Consider the following 21,611-nt stretch of genomic DNA (forward strand, 5'->3'; position numbering starts at 1 on the left):
AGAAGTGAGTTTTATAAGAGATGTTGCCCATAGCAACCAATCAGATTCTACTTAACATTTAACTAGCACCTTCTAGAAGATAATAGCTAGAATCTGATAGGTTGCTATGGGCAACATCCCTTCTAAAACTCACTTCTAAAAACTCTCTCTTTAGTAAATTTACCCCTAATTCTTAGTGAATGTATAAGCTGCGTTCTAATGAATACTCGTCCCAGACACAAAATGGATGCCCCGTTATTGGCAATGATTCTTAGTGACTGTATAGACTGAGTTTTCATGAATACTAATACTAATGGAGCCTGCAATATAGATACCTTCATTGCTTTATATGACAGATTTACTCATATGATGTTATATTTGAGGATAATTCATTTGCCAAAAATATAATAATATTAGCATGAGGTGGGCCCGGATATGCAGGCCCTACTGAGCATGCACAGGGCCCATCACATGAGCAGCGATATATAAGTGTGGACTATATTGTTTTCATATAGTGACATCATGTACTGTAATGTAATATAGAATGAAACAGATTTGAGGGTAAACTTGTGTGGTCCGTTCTTGACCTACAGTACATAGCGCCAAATCATAAGTCCTAGAAGCTTCAATGAGCGTACCAATAATCCTCTGTACATGAAATTGAATAGCTCACCATTGGTTACGATACAGTGAGGTCACATGTCCTCTGCCGCTCTCTAGCACAAAGATGTTTTACGTTCAGTTCCACTACATTTTCCAAATGGGGAACAAAGCTCGGACAGTGGGCGAATTAAAGGACGGAAAGCGTGAGAGACAATGGAGACATGTTCCACTTTTTTATACTCATATTCGTGCAAAGTCTTACAGCGCTCACCCGCATTACACCATGGGCGGGGAAGCCGGGCTGCCAACTTTTGAAAATATTTTTGCTTTCAGGCTGCAAACTGTTACTGATACATTATTATGCTACTAAATTTTTTTAGAAAGAATTTTTTTTTTTTCCAAAACTGAAAGTAGAAGTAACAGCTCCAATAATAAAAGGACTGTAAATAACACGTTCATAGCCCAGAATAGGAATAGGAAACTGACTAAGCGTGTAAATGTAACACTTCAGTATTATTTGAGGGTCAGGGCTGATTTTTAAACTACTTTTGGAATCACTTGATTTTATACCTCTATTTTTTATTTTAACTGTCAGGTGATATTTTGAATCCTTTCTTACTGAATGTCAGTAGATTTACTAAACAGATCGTAAACCCTGAGTCAGATTCTCTCCATCTGTCCCCAAGGTTCAATGATAATTTTATGCATCCTTTCCCAAAGTACGGTTCCTCATCTGGAAAATGCTGCAGAGCTTGGGAGCAAAACATGTGTTCATATACTTCATATGTATTTCTCTGAGGGCTTATGTATATTTTTGAAACACAGAAGTAGGATACCCATTTACCATGACATTTGTTCAGGTCAAATAGCCAACAGCATACTTTATATCATGTTGGGTTGAACATCTTTGGTCACTTAACATTAGCTTACGTAAGGCCTGGATACTATGAAACCATTGCAGGTCCTTTTTCTCGGGGTCTGGTTGGAAATGCTTCTCGCGAGATGCCTGTGAGCTTACGTAGTAACTACATTCTTTTGTGAGGGTTCTTACTAAGCGAGCGAGTGAGTTTGGGCGAGTAACATGGCAGTTACCTCAAATCCCAACTAATTCACATCTAAATGAAACGCTGATCTGATACAAGATAATAGGATCCTTCATATAGTCTTTAGCCATGGTGTATCATCCGCCACGATAAACCGTACTTGATCTGTATTTAGAAATGCCTTCCCAAAACTGGCATACTACTGCATGTAGCGATCCGGTAACTATTAGAGCAGGTTGTTAATTCAGTTGAAATCGGTTTGATGGTCTCAAACATGTTCACAGTTCAGTCATGATCTGGAGCTGGTTCAACTTCTATTCTTGAACTGAATTTACTGTAAAGAGGCAACCCAGAAATTAAGTGTATTCAATGTATTAAGAAACACGCTACCACTGGACATGCTCCATGTATGTTGAACGCGAACATAATGAACCTCGAACGTGTTCTAGGCTTTATAAACATGGGTCAAAAGTTTCAAAGTTTCAAAAGTTTTCTGTGGTCTCTTTCAAAGGCTGATTACACAAACAAATATATGAGACCTTTTTTTCCAAAACATTGATCATCTCTATTGTGCTGTGTAAAATATATCAATTATATATGATCGAAGCATAGACAGTAATAATGTCAAGCTCACAGCCTCTCATGCACGGAGATGGCACTCCAAGACTATATATGACATTGAGCATTGGAGCGATAAAGTGATTCTAGCATTTAGTATTCTACATAACAACTGATCTTCAGCCGTGCATACCAATTGCATGACACTATGACAGTTGGCGAATGTCATGTAACTGCCACTAGTCTCTGTCTTTTATGTCGTAAAGCTGTCTTTGAGGCATACATAAGCCTACAGCTATAAAAAAACTGTCCAATAGAGTTGGCTAAAAGCCTTACATTGATTTGCCTAGAATTCCGTAATGACGCTTTCAGGCCATAATTTATCCTCTATTTCATAACCACTGGGTTGTTGTACTACAGGATTCTGGGTAATTACACATCTGCGTCACATTAACCTTATACATATGTAGATGATAGAAATAGTCACGTAACAACTCACTTGGTTTTACCCATAATTCCCAGAAGGAGTGGCTGTTTCACAAGACGAGGCCTATAGAGTCCAATGCAGATTTTTTTTTTTTTTTTTAAATAAATAATAAGAAAAGCTCATGTATAGCAGCCAGTCATTGTGGGGAAGCCAACAACACCACACTGATGTAATCTCAGCCTGATTTAACTACAGCTGCTTTTTATTAAATTTTGATCTATTGCCAACTGGGTCTTGACATCTAGTAGATCGTATCCAACATATATGCATTTGCAACGTATTATCTAGATTTCCTGTTGCGTGAGAAAGTTTATCCCACCCCCCCCAAACATGTGTCCAAGAAGGGGGAGAATTCCAATTATCTTTTTTAAAACAGTGTAGGACATTTTGTAAGCAGTAGACTAATCATTTTATATTCAGGAATCAGTGCCCCTTTAAGGGACTAGTTGTCCTTATACACTCCATCACATTAAGGGTTATTTGCAAAAATACCCCAATGCTACAAGTTTATTGTGATTTTTAGTATTTGTGGGATGAGATGAAGGCTCAGATATAAGCTAAAAGGCTTTTCAGAGCTTTCCTCCATCAGGGCTTCCTAGTGGGTTGGCCCTCGGTCCCAGCGGGCCCTGGGAAAAGACATAATTGTTCACTAAATTTCCAGCTGGAAAAGTCTAAATTTTTTCAGAACTTTTAGATTTTCTTATAAATCCCTGTTTTTGTACTTTTCGCCCTAATGCAATGGGACTTTGTCGCTTAGTTGCATTTGCATGTTTGGCATTCTAGTTACAATTTACTGTAATACAGTACTTAAAAGGTTTATTCCACCTTCAGGTTACCTGGAGTTACTGGCCTACATACAGTATGTGCTTCCTGTATACTAAATACATTGCTTTATCCTTATAGCTTCCCTGTGCGAGTTCCAGCCTCAGGATCTGACTCTGCATTATTGTGTCTCTGCATTGGTCACCATTGTGACCTGTGAGCAGATTTATGTTGTATTTAAAGGCAACACATTAAACAACACTGCTTGATGATATATGCTTGACTAAAAAGCACAGGAGGATGACATACGGAAAAAGCAATATATTTAGTGGAATTTTCAGGAAGACATAGTCGTAGGAGCCAAGCAAATTAAAGTGATCAAAAGTTGGGAAATCCCTTGTCAGAGTAGTTGGAAGCTAGATGGGTTTTAATATTCAAATAGCTATTTTATTGCTTTTAATGTCCAAGATTACAACATCTGATTACAATGTTACGCAATGACTCAAACCCATTCAGTAGATTTAGGTTTATGTTTTATATTACCAGGGAATATGCATGCATTGGTATCATTGTTTCACAAAATTTCTTCTCATACTAAACTTTTGTATCTTTTTCCCTAGTGGGCCCTGAGGTCTGTAATTTGCAGAAGGAGGAAGGTACCTGCAGGGAGTTTGTTCTGAAGTGGTACTATGACCCTGAAACCAAGAGCTGCACCCGATTCTGGTATGGTGGCTGCGGAGGAAACGAGAACCGGTTCAGCACACAGAAAGAATGTGAAAATATCTGTATTCCAGGTGAGTAACTTTAAAACAAGTTTAATGCGCAATCACTAGAATAAAATGATTTACCTGCTGATATGTATTACCAGTGTGTATATGAGCTATAGTTGAATTGTTTTCTAAATTGAGTGCAGCATTGATATGTTTGGGGTTAGAGGTTATTTTTACTTACAGAAAGTTTAATTTGGCTTGTAATAAACTTTAGTGACTGAAATGTCTCAATTCTCTTTGCTTTTCTTACACTTTTTTTAATTTAGATTCATATAATATCATAGCAGGCCCTAGGTGTGCTGATTGCCACAGATTTGTTATACAAAGACCACTTGCAGCAATTTTTTTGCTAAACTCCTAAGTTAAAATAATGCATAAAAAAATGAAGTCATGCAAAAATATCTGTATGTTTAAAAACAAAAATGCAATTTCAGCTTTGTGTCATTTATCAATATAGCTCATTTATCATCTCCATTGTATACTGTATATTGAAATATATTGTAAAAGTTTTACTAATGTAACATATGAGCGGTGGGAACTCTTATATAAACAGCTGTGATGGAAATCCATCCATGCACAAATTGGGTATACAGTATTTACTAATGTGAGAGTTTTTAGAAGTGGAGAAGTTGCCCATAGCAACCAATCAGACTCAACTTTATCTAGCAACTTCTAGAAAATAATAGTTAGAATCTGATGGGTTGCTATGGGCAACATCTCCACTTCTAAAACATGCACTATAGTAAATATACCCCACATATTTGTTCATAAACTCTATTTGAACAAATTGATATTATAGTGCATGAAATCCACCCAGCACAACCCCAGCACCACCTCTTTTATTCCCTTGAAAAATATCATAGTCATGAAACTTCAGTTCTGTTCCTCTCATATTCTATAAAGACTTTAGCAGCACATGTGCTTTATGGCAATATTACATGATTACTGTCAATAACCAGCTTCATCCCAATTCTTCTATATTTATTTTTACTCTAGAACTGAACAAATGATTAATCTACTTTGTCATCTACATTTGATTATATTGAATAGGTTGTCACCCAGCCACGTATTCATTCTTTCACAATTCAATAAAAAGAGAATTTGGTACAATTGTCAGATCTATCCAGTTGCGAAAAAACAAATAGTGTATTATTTAGCTGTCTATAAGCAACATAATTTGGCTGTAACTACCTGTAACATTGAGATTTGTGGATATATTACAGGTTAAGTCTTCCATATCCAAATATTCCGAAATACGGAATATTCCGAAATACGGAATTATTTTGGCATGACTGAGATAATGAAACCTTTGATTGTTGATGGTTCAATGTACACAAACTTTGTCAAAGGCACAAATTATTAAAAATATTGTATAACATTACCTTCAGGCTGTGTGTATAAGGTGTATATGAAACATAAATGAATTTCATGTATGTACACAAACTTTGTTTGAGCCACAAAATTATTGAAAATATAGTATAAAATGACCTGCAGGCTGTGTGTATAAGGTGTATATAACACATATATGCATTTTGTGTGTATATTTGGATCCCATTCCCAAGATATTTCATTATTAAATGCAAATATTCCAATATACGGAATATTCCGTTATCCAAAATACCCCTGGTCCCAAGCATTTTGGATATGGGAGACTCGACCTGTATTGTAATATTGAGCAAGAATCTTTTACTCTAACTGTACTGTAAAAAAAAAATTGGTCGCATCCTGCAAGTAATATCTCAAACCTTCCTAAGTGAGGGTTCTAAACGTCATCTAACATCATTATGTTACAAGGAGAAGCAGGGGTGGGACTTTGGCCTCCATGTGTAATACATTATCCGGATTGTGCATTTTAGTACATTTCACTCTCCTTTAGCAGAAGCTGTGAGGAATGTTTTTTATTTAGTGCTAGAGTTGTCTAAATCATTATTACTATGCTGCCTGCTATAGAACAGTGCTTGAGAGTTGCTGTCACCCTATGGAGTATATGTACTAAGCCGTGGAGAGAGATAAAGTGGACACAGCCTGTAAAGTGACAGGAGCTGATTGGTTGGTACTTTAACTCTCTCCACTTTATCTCCCTCCAAGGCTTAGTACATCTACCCCTAAATCCTGTACATACTTTGTCAGGTATATTACACGCTGGCTTTATTCCAACGCTCCTCTTTCTAACAATCGCTTCCTACTGGGTCTTTCTCACACATTCTCGTCTGGATTTTTAACTTTAACTTTTCAAAAAAAAAATTTTGATAAATCTATTTTCTCAGATAAATTGACTTTTCCATTTTTTTTTTTTTATTTACAGCGCCTCTGAATTCTGGTGTGGTCTCCGCGATCGGAACATAAGGGACCCAGATTCTTAACCTCTCTAGAGGAAACAGCCTGGGATGCACTGCCCCTCCTCTCACCCCCTGCCCCTTACCAGTTTGCCCTCGCATAGTGTGAGGGAGGCTCACAAGGTTTATCAATATGGTGCTAATATTTCTGTGGACTTGGCGCAGACTTTGGTGGGGAAATGAACCCTTTCACTGCTCTAGAGAGCCTGGCGGTACAAACCTCCTCCATGCCCCCTAAAGCAATACTCTACTGGTCTCTACAGCGCTGAAAGGGTTATTTGGCATTCTGGACTCCAATCAGCCAGCGGCTGATGCTTATCAGATTTTAATTTCAATGTCAGGGACCCCAGGAATAGATTCTAGCCCAACGATCTCATGCCCCTCCTAAAAACACCTGTTTCTCCCTCGTACCTCCCTTCTCCTCGCTCCACTAACCGGTCACCCTTGTTGCTGCCATTCATTTTTTCACTACATCATGAGCTCTGAAAATGAACTGTGAGGCCCCTTTAGGCATTGAAAGAATAAATATTGTTGTTAATATCAGCACTTAAAGTTCCACTGTTCGTAGCAGGGCCCTCCGGACAATCTTGTCACTGGCAGGTCCCTTGAAGAGTGACAGGTGTAAACCCTTTCTCTACCAGTAGGGGGCCTGTAAAATATTGCAGAGCAGTGCTTTACAGGCTCTTTGGCAGCATTGGGGTAAAGAGCTTTTAGGTTTTACCACTTGGGGATGTAAAAAAAAAAGATAGCTGCAATCGCTGCAGGCTGAGCGAAAGAATGCATTTGTTTGGTTGGGTCTGTTATTGTTATTTGTGTTTGTAAACTTGGTCGGGAAATTACTTGTTATAAATTTGGGAAACTGGGATGTTTTTTGTTTTTGGTATGTTTTTTTTTTTTTTTAAAGAAGGGAGATGAGACAAAGTTTGAATAAAGAATTAAGAGGTGTTTAACCCCTTGTTGTGTAGTGATTTCCAGGAAACCCAGCAATCTCGTGGAGGTCAAATTCTCTTATCTGCTAGCTTATAAAGGTGCCTACACACTAGACGAGGGGCTCATGATGCGATATCATGAACGATTTCCATTGAACTCTCCCCTGCACTCCAGGACACGATATGGTGCTAAAAACGTTTTAGTGTCCAGTCTGACCAACGGTCTATTGTCCATCCTTAACGATTTCCAGTGCGTCGTGTACGAGATTGGCAGATCTTGTCTTCTATAGGCAAGATCTGAAGATACGATGGATGATCCGCGGGTACTTGCATTGGCATGGTGAGTGTTATTTTGCACGGTCTGTCTTTCAGATTCGTCGAAATTGGGCGAATCGTGCAAAATATCGTCTAGTGTGTACGCACCCTAAATCTGTCTACTTTGCCTTCTTTTAACGTGACCAATTGCCGTGGCATTGACTCAAAGAAACAGGTGCAGAATTACCTTGTAACATATAATTCTCTGTAATGTTTGAATTATATCTGCCACCAGGAGATCCCGAAATCATGCTCTGTTATGAGATTTTAAGGACTACTGCAGATGACTAAGGTTGTACCAGGAGCTGTAAAACATAGCCATATGCAAGATGAATGCCTTTATTAGCCTTTTTGTGCAGTGTACTTCAATCATTGGGTATACACTGATTAGTATGGAGAATGAAGCAAGGAGACAAGGATCAGAGACTAGAATTTAAATTAGGGTATCCATTGGTCCTTGATGATTAATTGGGATTAAAATCTTTATGTCTCATTATTAGCTTGTTGAACCAAGTCATTGATGTTCGCTTGAAGAATAGGACAGAGAGACGTCAGGGAAGAAAAAATATAATGTACAAAACTGTGATATCTTAGAAGAATATATTATATTAGTACCTTCCTTATTAGGATGCTGGATGGGTGTATGTATCTCCAAAAACATACGGGGCCTAATGTATACAACAATTCCGTCATACATACATACATACATACATGCATTGCATGTATCGCAAGATATGTCCAACTCAACACACCAATATTTCTAGGTCAGATTTACAAATGCTCTTGTCTACGCCCCACAATAGAGTAAAGATGGGTCCTGACAGTATTAGCTCTACTATAAATGCGAGTCACATTACCCTATTTATAAACAATCTAATGTAATGAAGTATTGTTTACACAAGAGAACATAGTGAGTGTCTCAATAGTGTTATTAATAAATGTGAAAGTCGTATACATGAAAATATCTCTTATGAAGCACAGAGCGCTGTTAGAGAGCTTCTGGTAAAGGGGGTGTCAACCCATGTCTATAATAATAAAAGTAAACAAAAGTAGTACCAGCGCTATAACACCCCTTATGAAGCACAGAGCGCTGTTAGATATATACATACCTTGTTTATCAATAATAATCTAATAGAAATATTCTTTACTACAGTAGTCCTAATGGAAACAACAGAGACAATATCAGAAGAGACAGCCGCAATGTGACGTTAGAGCCGTGACACTAATGAATGTAGTAGTAAGGAGCTATAAAGTGCAGCTGATTTCATTATTATTTATTTATTTATAACGAGTTATTTATATAGCGCACACATATTCCGCAGCGCTTTACAGAGAATATTTTGCCATTCACATCAGTCCCTGCCCCAGTGGAGCTTACAATCTATGTTCCTTACCACATGATCACACACACACATACACACAAGGGTTAATTTTTTGTTGGGAGCCAATCAGCCTACCAGTATATTTTTGGAGTGTGGGAGGAAACCAGAGTACCCGAAGGAAACCCACGCAAGCACAGGGAGAATATACAAACTCCACACAGGGCCGTGGTGGGAATCGAACCCACAACCTCAGTAATGCTAACCATTACACCATCTGTGCTGCCCATTATTAACTTCAACATCAACATCATCATCCTAATCATCAGATATCTTTACATCAGGATTCTAGTACTCACAAATTACGCACCTTCTAAGAAGCAAATGTGGGGATGCATCCAAGCGTAATAAGGTCGCAGCTGATGGGTGGAGCATGCTTGCGTGTCCACACCTGTACTGTGCTCATGCTATCCTTGCTAGCCCCTTTCCACCTCTCTTGGCATGAGGGGTGGCAAGACTAAGACGGGATGCAGTCAGGAAGCCGACAGTCGAAATGCTGACTGCCAGCTTCCCGACTGTCAAATCCCGGCAAGGTACTAATGACAGGCGTCGAAATCCCTACTGTGTGTACAGACGCTGACAGTAGGCGCATCAGTCCTTGCACATTCTGCCATACAGATGTACACAAGGGAAGGAGTTTGCAGTGACGTTTGCATAAAGCGGAGATGGGAGACCGCCACATCAGATGCTGCTTCTGTGTGCGGCTCTGTATCAGGTGCACTATTACTATTGGGAACAATCATGGGAACAATTTTGCTCATTGCATCAAGAGGAAAGTGTTACTGTTCCCAGATTACATTTGCCCACACTGGGGCAGATGCGGCGTTACATGCAAGTCATCCGCTATTGCACTTTCGCTGCATGCAACGGACATGTACAGTATGTGGCTATACGTCTGTATGCAGGCACTGCCCCGATTCACCCGTTTGTGAAAGTAGCCGCCATAATTATCAGTGCCCATTTACACCAGACGATTTATGGATACGCACATAGACTTCAATTCCATTTATATGCCCCCATTAAGCTTAACCAATGAGGACATGAAAAAAATATTAGATATAGTTTATATCCAAATGAGGCGCAATACAAATCTTATAGCAGTATAGATTTAGCAAGTAGAAAAATAACTACCTTTACCAATCAGCAGCTCCCAATGGAGTTTCTGGAAACACTAATAGATAAACAAAATATAATAAACAGTCGGGAGCGCAAAAAATAGAGTGATATAAATTGATTTAATATAATGTAATTACTAGAACATACAATTAGGACATAAAATAGCAATATAAAATCGCAAAGATAACCCAACAAGGAGGGAAATATATACTTAAATTAAATACTGTGGGAGAAGTATAAAAAGTATATAGATATATAGAGTCCTTGGCAGGAGGTATAAATGAGTGCACCTCACCTCCGCTACAGATCTTAATCGCCAGTGTGGGTCCCAGAGCAGCAGAGGGGTGCAAATACCCGGTGAATCACGCTCCCCTGGAGATGTAACCAGCAACCACCCGGTGTAATCATGGAGCCGGGTCCGTGGGAGCAACACGTCAGCGGCCAGTAGATAAAGAGTATGCATAGCTTAGACTGCAGCCGGAGATGATAACTTGATATCCAAACAAGTCCCCATAGTTACAGCGCTTAGCGCTTTGGAGCTTAGAATAGTGATGGATGAATCAGCATACAAAGAAATCCTCTGGTCCTTAACGCGTTTCTCCGTTATGATATTGTAATGGTTTCATCAGAAGGTATAGCAGTGGACTGAAAGGTAGGCTATTTAAATGTTCAAGTATATATTTCCCTCCATGTGCAGATGCCCTGTTACCACCCAGTTATGCCGATTCACCCGCAAGCGGAGATACACACCTATAGGAATAGTCCACAAATACATGCGCTCAGCTATAGAACTGGCACATGGCAAAAAATAGCGAGATCCATCTGCAGAACGGACTAACGTGCAACCAAGCATCAGTCTCCACATTGTCACATTTTTCCGTAATACGGTGCCAGTGATTAGCTCTATAAGTGAGGAGATATCTTATCCTTTCAAAAAATCTACATGTTGTTACAATATAATGCTGCACACACTGAATATGTGATTAAAAAAAAAGTTTAAATAGTTTCTATCAGTGCAGAGAAGTCTATTTTGAACGAAATGCTTTCTATTCATTGTGTTATGGAAGGCAGGCCCTGTCTGTTTCACATGGACATCATACCTCCCAATTGGTCTGCTGTTTGCAGACGAGTCCCACTTTTGACAGACTGTGCCAATATCAGGGCATGTGACTCAGGTGCACCAATGATGTGTAGTATAAACACTTTCATTTTTCTTCAAAGAATGTCCACTGGGTGTTGTGACATTGCCTACTGGTAGCGTGGCTATGCCCCAGCATAGTGTAAGTTCCTGTGTTATTATAACCCTAGAATCCTGAGTTGGAGCCTTGAGCATTGAGAGGCCATCAGTGAGGAGAATTCATCTGCTATTTGATAAAAGCAAGGAGGTGAAGATGTTCTAGGTCCCACGGCTTGGAGTGGAGGGGGTGTAGCAGTTACCGCATTCATTTATGGTATATAGGAAGGGGTTGGGTATGGGATACCGATGGTCACTATGCCAATGGTCAGAATGTCAACAGCGGCATTCCAATGGTCAAAATCCCCTCCCACAGCTTAACCCTAACTGTCCCCTACCGCAGCCTAACCCTATCCCTCCACCTAGTGCCTAACCCTAAACCTAACCCTAATAGTCACTGTCAGGATTGGGACCATCGAGATACCGCTGTCGGTATTGTAACCATCGGCATTCTGACCGTCGGTACCCTCTATTACATCCTGTAGGAAATGTGGGTTCAGGTGACAATGACGGATGTTCCAGGCCTGAAATGATCTTCTGATCACACATGTGTAGTGAAGCCATGTTTGGTCTATAAGATATAAGCAGATTAGGATCAACTATTGATTTTTTTAACCATGGAGTGGCACCATCATTGGTTCATGTCTGCACATGCATAAACGAACAGAGACTATGGCCCTGATTCAGAGCCGGACGCTCTGACAGAGCGCTCGCTCTGAATCAGGGCCGTCCCTCTGAATTTAAGAGCGGCCTCCTGGCCACTCGCATAGCTGTGGGTGACCATCCACAGCTATAGCGCGCGGCCAAAATGATGGTCGCGATGGTCAAGACCATGGTCGCGATGGTCAAGACCATTGGGCTTGCAACGAGACCCTTGTGGTAGGGTCTCGTTGCCGCAAGCCCTGGAGTGCTTTTGGCTCTATCAGAGCCAAAAGCACTCCCACTGACATCACTTGTGATGTCAGTGGGGCCGGCCCCAGACGGTAGGCGTTCCCATGGGAACACCTCCGTCTGGGCAGCCACGCCCCCGGCACGCCCACCAAAGGGGGCGTGCTGTCACTCACCATCGACAGCACGCCCCCTTTGGTGCGAGACCCATAACGACGGCTTGGCCGTCATTATTCGGGTCTTACGCATGAGCACAATGGAGCCGCCTGCGTCGTGCGCATGTGCACTGGGCTAACATCGACCCGCTTGCGAGCGCTCGCGAGCGGGTCTGAATTAGGCCCAATGGCCACACATGTGCAATATAGAAAAGAGGGTAAAGCCATTGACCATCAGGAGGGAACCATCAATGGTTTTAAACCAGTGTTGGTCGATGGACAACCCTAGAACGAACCGGTAGCCTTCTGGGCCAGCATCACTGCCACCCCACCCACAACATTTTGCTATGGGGGTTGGTGATTAACTGTTAGACCCCAGTTACTGTATAGGACTCATCCATACCAGGTGATTGCTGCAAGAAGGAGGCACGTCTGGATGTGATGAGAAGGCTCGCAGCAGGGTGGCATGATATGTGCAATGGGATTTGCGTCCATCTCTGAATCAGGCCCTATATGAACAGAAAGCCACCAACTTGTGAAGAAATGGGTTCACTGGATGTTGTTTCGAAGGGATGTAGTCAGTATCCTGGCACACACAATGGCGACGGTCAAAATACCGGCTTGGGAATTCCAACTGCGATCCCGATGGTAAGTAGTTGGGTTAGGCACTGGGGCAGGGTTAGGCTGCAGGAGGTGAGGGTTAGGTTCAGGCTGTGGGGGGGGGGGCGGTTTGGGCTAGACTGCGGGAGGGGAGGGTTAGGCTGCGAGAAAGGTGGGTTAGGGGTAAGTAGGGTTAGGGGAAGAGTTAGGATGCTTACCTACATGCGTGGGAATTTACACCATCAGGATTACGCTGCCGGGATCCCGTCCGCCGGCATTTTCAGCATATTCCAATTTAGACAGGGACTGATATGCATTGTCGGGTATTCTCTATAAAGCACTGGATAAAATGTGTCTAAAGTTTTATAATAAAAAAATAGTAATAATAAGAATATGATAGGCTTAAAAATCCCTTTGCTCTATTTATCTCCTACATTTGCCAGTACTTGACACCTATAATCCAATGCAGATTCAGTAGCCTTAAGACGAATAAACTCTCCCTGCAGTCTCTGGAACATTATGGCTGCAACTACTGGAATAACTGTCTAGAACTCAGATAAAGGGAGTACAACAGAAAAGAAAACTAGATGTGGGAGGAAGAGATGAAGGCAGTTTTATACAGTATTACACAAGTGATATAGATGGAGGAGTGCAGGGCCTGAGAGGAGATGAGGTTTGCAATCCCCAGTGTTTTCAGGCGTACAGTACACTGTGCAGTCAGCATCTGAACACTGCAAAGCTGATATAAAACAGGGACTTACTACACTAGAAGGAGAACATAAATAACAGGGAGGAGTGAGGATTCTCCAGTCATTCATGTTAAATATGAGACTGAAGGTGCTGAATAGACCTAGTAAGCTGGACATGTGAATAGTGACAAGTCCCCTGACTCAGACTGTCCAAAGCGTGGACTAATGGTCTCCCCCTAGTTATGTTCTTGTGAGTCACTGCCCCAGAGCATAATGTACTTGCCAACTCTCCCTCATTGCCAGGGAGACTCCCTGAAGTAGTAACAATCTCCCTGTCTCCCTGAAGAGTCTATCAATCTCCCTGATTGCACCTTACCCCCTTTATGTAGCTGTTATATATTAAATGGGATCATTAGTATAATTTCCCTGTGTTTGTTATAAGCCACAATGATCCCTATGGCTACATGCATTTTCTGAGAAGTATCAGTGTGTTTTCATCAACAAGTAGATCTTACTAACTGCTTTGGGGCTCATTTACATCTGGACGTAAGTCAATTATATGACACGCCTCTCAGATGTAGCAGTACACGTCCATCACATGTATGACACGCCTCTCAGATGTAGCAGTACACGTCCATCACATGTATGACACGCCTCTCAGATGTAGCAGTACACGTCCACTTTACCACCACGCACATAGGTGCTGCTTTCACAATCTCCCTGAAATGCTTATTCAAAAGTAGGCAAGTATGCCCCAGAGATGGAGGAAAGCTCGACCACAGACCCTGTTCCAGGAGTCACATCATCCATAAAGGACTCCGAAACAATTTGAAGGACATTAGAACATCCATATAGGGGGAGATTTAGCAAATCTTGGATAAAGATAAAAATGGAGAGAGATAATGTACTGACCAATCAGCTAATGTCATTTTTTTCAAATACAGCCTGCAAGATGACTGTTTAGAGCTGACTGGTCGGTACTTTCTCTCTCTCTCCAAGCTTTGATAAATCTCCCCCTATGTATTGTTAGTTACCATGCATGGCTGTTTTTCACCAATCCCTTTTAGGAATGGCTAACAGGTGATTTATAGTATCACAGTAATGTTTAGCAGATGTAGTTCTACACAGAGAGCCACAATTAGGGTGTGAGATAGAAGATGATAACCACCATCTGATCATCACTGCAAATGCACAGAAAGGAAAGGACGGGACGAGCAGACGATGAGCAAGTCCAACGCTCCATTCAGATAAGAATGAAAAGAAGATAATGGAAAACGTGCAGGAGAAAGGGGCCGTGTTATGGAAGTCCACAAGGGGTTAAAACAATCAACTAGTGGAAAACCAGAGTCTCTTCCAAGATCAGCTCATTTAAAAGAAACAGAGTTCTCCCTATACATTGTTATGTGCTAGTTACCATGGCAACTACTCAATAAAAAGTGCAGGAATTTCATTTCCCCCCCCCCCCCCCTCTCTCAAGCTGTAAAAATGTTCTGTTACCTCCGATGTCCATCGTTTCCTATTGTGGAAAATAGAAATAACAATCTTAAAATTAATCTTGAAGGAATCTGTAGGGAGTTGTGTGTCTAATACTAATTAAAGGGCAATACTTATATGATTCTCAAAAATAAATCATTTAACCATACTGACAACTGGATTTTCATACACATTGATATAGAATTACAAAAAAAAAGGTATGCTGTATAATATTGTGAGCTGTATTGGCTGTTGTTGCTTTCATTCGAAAACCAAAAGCTCTGATTAAACATTTCTTTCAGAAGTTGCTCTTTGAGGGTTGCCATATTTCTGTAAAAGTCCATCCGAAGATCAAATGACTTAGGTCAGTAAATAATAAAGCGTCCTTTATCGTCCACAGATCATGGTTTGTTTGTTTTTTAAATAATAAAAAGCTTTTTGCTCAAAATTACCCACTTGGAGAGGGACCAACATGACAGTCAGTCCTCAGTGAACAGAGCTAAAATGTAAAAACTATTTTGAATTAGTGTAAAAAAAATTAGTTCCGAGAAGATATGTGATACTTCTACTGCATCACCAATTACTAGCTGCTAAACAAAATAGAGCATACATAGCTATCAATAAAAGAAAAAAATTTTTTTTTCTGCTACACCCCTAAAGGTCCACCTGATAGATAAGTAAAATGGAGAGTATGACATTGTAATATATTTTTGAAATTAAGGTGCCCATGGTATATTAGCATACTGTACATTTAAATCTTGCACAGATGCTTATGTGGACTGCAAATTCATTCAAGCATGGGGATAACTACTTTCCATCCATCATTCATAAGCCTTTAAGGTAATGACTACCAAAAAAATCAGCCAATAGTGTAGTATATGAAAATGCAATTCAACAAGACACCATCATGCAGTTTAAAAGTGTTGTTATATTTGCAAAAATATCCAGGTGACCACTAGAAACCACAGTGCAGGAAGTGAGTCCACGCGTTTCACATCTGCAACCATATAGGGGAAGTCCACATGTTTCACATCTGCAACCATATAGGGGGAGTCCACGCATTTCACATCTGCAACTATATCAGGGGGAGTCCACATGTTTCACATCTGCAACCATATAGGGGGGAGTCCACGCATTTCACTCATGCAAACATATCAGGAGGAGTCCACATGTTTCACATCTGCAACCATATAGGGGGAGTCCATGCATTTCACATCAGCAACTATATCATGGGGAGTCCACGTTTCACATCTGCAACTATATCATAGGGGAGTCTACATGTTTCACATCTGCAACCATATAGGGGGAGTCCATGCGTTTCACATCTGCAACTATATCATAGGGGAGTCCACATGTTTCACATCTGCAACCATATAGGGGGAGTCCACGTGTTTCACATCTGCAACTATATCATGGGGGAGTCCACATGTTTCACATCTGCAACTATATAGGGCGAGTCCACACGTTTCAAATCTGCAACCATATAGGGGGAGTCCACACGTTTCACATCTGCAACCATATAGGGGGAGTCCACGCGTTTCACATCTGCAACTATATCATGGGGGAGTACACATGTTTCACATCTGCAACCATATAGGGGGAGTCCACACGTTTCACATCTGCAACTATATCATAGGGGAGTCCACGGATTTCACATCTGCAACTATATCATGGGGGAGTCCACGTTTCACATCTGCAACTATATCATGGGGGAGTCCACGCATTTCACATCTGCAACTATATCATGGGGGAGTCCACACGTTTCACATCTGCAACTATATCATGGGGGAGTCCACACGTTTCACATCTGCAACTATATCATGAGGGAGTCCACATGTTTCACATCTGCAACCATATAGGGGGAGTCCACACGTTTCACATCTGCAACCATATAGAGGGAGTCCATGCGTTTCACATCTGCAACTATATTATGGGGGAGTCCACGCATTTCACATCTGCAACCATATAGGGGGAGTCCATGTGTTTCACATCTGCAACTATATCATGGGGGAGTCCACGCGTTTCACATCTGCAACCATATAGGGGGTGTCTACGCATTTCACATCTGCAACTATATCATGGGGGAGTCCACGCATTTTACATCTGCAACTATGTCAGGAGGGTGGTTTTCCATGTCAGAATAGTGAACAAATAGTGTACAATTTCTGAAAGATAAATTGTTTAAATTAAATTAAACCTTTGCAACAAACACAAAATTGTATAATAGATGTAATGCTACTATAATTAAGGTTCTAAAAACTGTATCTTTGACAATATTTCTTTTCTATCAATGTAATAGTTTAAATGAGCATATGAAATTGTAAATTGGTATATACCCCCTTTATCACATAACTTCCCCTTGAATTCATTATTTATTGAGGCAGCTCCCACTCCATATAGGAGAATAAGGTGATAATTATCTGGTGTGCAGATCACCATCTCTCTGTATTGCTATATTAATCTTAATTTTATATTAACTATTACAAATGTTGTATGACATGTAATATGACTTCTAATTATGTGTTCTTCCCGAATAGGATGACTAAGCGACTTACATTTTTGTCCCCTATGCTCATATTTAGCAGATTAATCTTAATTTAAATTGATATTGAGCAGCTTTAGACCAAACTAGGAACCAATGTGGATTTGAGGTTGATTTCCTTCTATGGAAGACTAATGTATGGGATAATGTGGTTTGTAATAGGATATTCCAATTTCAGTTGCACTTTTATTTCACTTTTCACGAGAGCAACTGAACCAGGTAATAAAAGTATGGACCTAATTCTTTCAATACTTTGAATGCTGATTGCCAGTATTGGAGATGGAAAGTTTTTGCAGCACTGAAGATTGGAGCTGTCTACTTGTAATGCTGTTAGTGATGCTTCTTGGATCCATTCCTCAGAATCCATCAATAAGACAAGGTGCTAAAGATTTAACCTCTGACGCGTTTCGCAAGCACTACAATCTCGCCCTAATCTGATGCAATGGGAATTGATGATATTGGCTTTCCATTTGATAACAAGAAGACAATAACAAGCGGATTGTTCCCATAATTTAAATATAAAACATGTGCTTGTAACAATGTTGCCATCTTCAGTTGTCTACAATAAAAAAAAATCTGCCCCCCAAAAATTGTCATTTGTTTTCTTCACACACAACTACTAACGTTGAAACCAATCAGCCTGAAAGCTCACAGTACACAAAGCTTAGTTTTAAAAACTGGTTTTATTCAGTATACTATTTATCACTATGTTTCAATAGATGCCTAAGAAATATAATTATTATAGAAGTGTACGGTTTCGCTTTGACTAATGGGAAGTAGTTACAGGCTTGGGAGCTAATGCAGAGGGTACGTTAGTCGTTGTAACTGAACCTGCATTGTGTGCACGAATATAAGGCAGATATACTACTCTGCTACTACTATCTACTGTCATCACACTACTCTGCTACTACTACCTGCTGTCACTATACTACACTGCTACTACTATCTGCTGTCACTATACTACTCTGCTACTGCTATCACCATACTACTCTGCTACTACTATCTGCTGTCATCACACTACTCTGCTACTACTACCTGCTGTCACTATACTACACTGCTACTACTATCTGCTGTCACTATACTACTCTGCTACTGCTATCACCATACTACTCTGCTACTACTATCTGCTGTCATCACACTACTCTGCTACGACTACCTGCTGTCACTATACTACACTGCTACTACTATCTGCTGTCACTATACTACACTGCTACTACTATCTGCTGTCACTATACTACTCTGCTACTGCTATCACCATACTACACTGCTACTACTACCTGCTGTCACCATACTACTCTGCTACTATTAGCTGCTGTCACTATGCTACTCTGCTACTATCTGCTGTCATCATACTACTCTGCTACTATCTACTGTCACCCTACTACTCTGCTACTAGTACTTTTGTCACCATACTACTCTGCTACTACTATCTGCTGTCACCATACTACTCTGCTACTACTATCTGCTATCACCATACTACTCTGCTACTACTATCTGCTGTCACCATACTACTCTGCTACTACTATCTACCGTCACCATACTACTCTGCTACTACTATCATCATACTACTCTGCTACTATCTGCTGTCATCACACTACTCTGCTACTATCTGCTGTCATCACACTACTCTGCTACTACTACCTGCTGTCACTATACTACTCTGCTACTACTATCTACTGTCATCACACTACTCTGCTACTACTATCTGCTGTCACTACACTACTCTGCTACTGTTATCTGCTGTCACTATACTACTCTGCTACTACTATCTGTTGTCACCATACTACTCTGCTACTATCTACTGTCACCCTACTACTCTGCTACTACTATCTGCAGTCACCATACTACTCTGCTACTACTATCACCATACTACTCTGCTACTACTATCACCATACTACTCTGCTACTACTATCTACTGTCACCCTACTGCTCTGCTACTAGTACTTCTGTCACCATACTACTCTGCTACTACTATCACCATACTACTCTGCTACTACTATCTGCTGTCACTATACTACTCTGTTACTATCTGCTGTCACTATACTACTCTGCTACTATTACCTGCTGTCACTATACTACTCTGCTACTGCTATCACCATACTACTCTGCTACTGCTATCACCATACTACTCTGCTACTACTATCATCATACTACTCTGCTACTATCTGCTGTCATCACACTACTCTGCTACTATCTGCTGTCATCACACTACTCTGCTACTACTACCTGCTGTCACTATACTACTCTGCTACTACTATCTACTGTCATCACACTACTCTGCTACTACTATCTGCTGTCACTACACTACTCTGCTACTGTTATCTGCTGTCACTATACTACTCTGCTACTACTATCTGTTGTCACCATACTACTCTGCTACTATCTACTGTCACCCTACTACTCTGCTACTACTATCTGCAGTCACCATACTACTCTGCTACTAGTACTTCTGTCACCATACTACTCTGCTACTACTATCACCATACTACTCTGCTACTACTATCTACTGTCACCCTACTGCTCTGCTACTAGTACTTCTGTCACCATACTACTCTGCTACTACTATCACCATACTACTCTGCTACTACTATCTGCTGTCACTATACTACTCTGTTACTATCTGCTGTCACTATACTACTCTGCTACTATTACCTGCTGTCACTATACTACTCTGCTACTGCTATCACCATACTACTCTGCTACTGCTATCACCATACTACTCTGCTACTGCTATCACCATACTACTCTGCTACTATTATCTGCTGTCACTATACTACTCTGCTACTACTATCACCATACTACTCTGCTACTACTATCTGCTGTCACCATACTATTCTGCTACTACTATCTGCTGTCATCATACTACTCTGCTACTGCTATCACCATACTACTCTGCTACTATTATCTGCTGTCACTATACTACTCTGCTACTACTATCACCATACTACTCTGCTACTACTATCTGCTGTCACAATACTACTCTGCTACTATCTACTGTCACCATACTACTCTGCTACTTCTATCTGCTATCATCACACTACTCTGCTAACAAAACTAAACTGTTCTACTCAATACTACCAGAACTTTGTGGGCCCCATAGCTAAAGTTTGAAGGGGCTCTTGTCTCAATACTTCAAGAGAGACACATCTTCGCATTAGTTGTTAATTTTATACCCCATAATAGTGTTCATTTTCTGGACATTGGTAGTGCCCTAGTTATTGTTGTGCTCCATAATAGTGGCCTACTTTATATTGAGAACCATAGTAGTGCCATTGTACACATTATGGGCTCTATTTACTACAATCCGCATATTGAATGCGGATTGTAGTGTGATATTACCGAGTGAATTCGCATTGCGAATTCAGGTAATATCACAGGGATTTACTATAAATCCCTTGCAGGGACAGAGCTTGCGATAAAGCTCTGTCCCTGCGGATCCCATCCGCACTCTAGTCGCGGTATTTTCGGAAAAAATACCGCGACTAAGAGCACGCGCATGCGCCGACCGACCACCGCTACTACCCCCCCACCGACGCTAAGCCCCGCCCCCGGCGCTAAGCCCCGCCCCCCGCGATCGCGGACCCCCGCGACCCCTCCTCCCCCCCGCGACCCCCCCTCCCTCCATTACACTTACCTGCATCCTCCTGGACTCCGGTGGTCTTCTCCGGGCTTCCCGATCAGGTGATCTCCCATACTGCACTGGGGCCCGATCACCTGATGACCGGGCCCCAGTGCACTGTGGGAGACCAGCTG

The 21,611-nt window shown here is 41.0% G+C and overlaps 1 protein-coding gene across 1 annotated transcript in view; it reads left to right on the plus strand.

Annotated features, from left to right (window-relative positions):
* COL6A3 (collagen type VI alpha 3 chain) overlaps window positions 1-7,488 on the plus strand; it is a 107,597-nt gene extending 100,109 nt beyond the window's left edge. Inside the window, exons 44-45 of the mRNA XM_088467745.1 lie at window positions 4,053-4,226; window positions 6,508-7,488. Coding sequence (XP_088323871.1) covers window positions 4,053-4,226; window positions 6,508-6,548 — 215 coding nt within the window. The 3' untranslated portion in view covers window positions 6,549-7,488. The remainder of the gene's footprint in view (window positions 1-4,052; window positions 4,227-6,507) is intronic.
* The last annotated feature ends 14,123 nt before the right edge of the window (window positions 7,489-21,611 follow it).

Source organism: Taudactylus pleione, unplaced genomic scaffold (assembly GCF_031769625.1).
Source record: "Taudactylus pleione unplaced genomic scaffold, aTauple2 ptg000074l, whole genome shotgun sequence".
In the NCBI taxonomy this organism is placed as follows: Eukaryota; Metazoa; Chordata; class Amphibia; order Anura; family Myobatrachidae; genus Taudactylus; species Taudactylus pleione.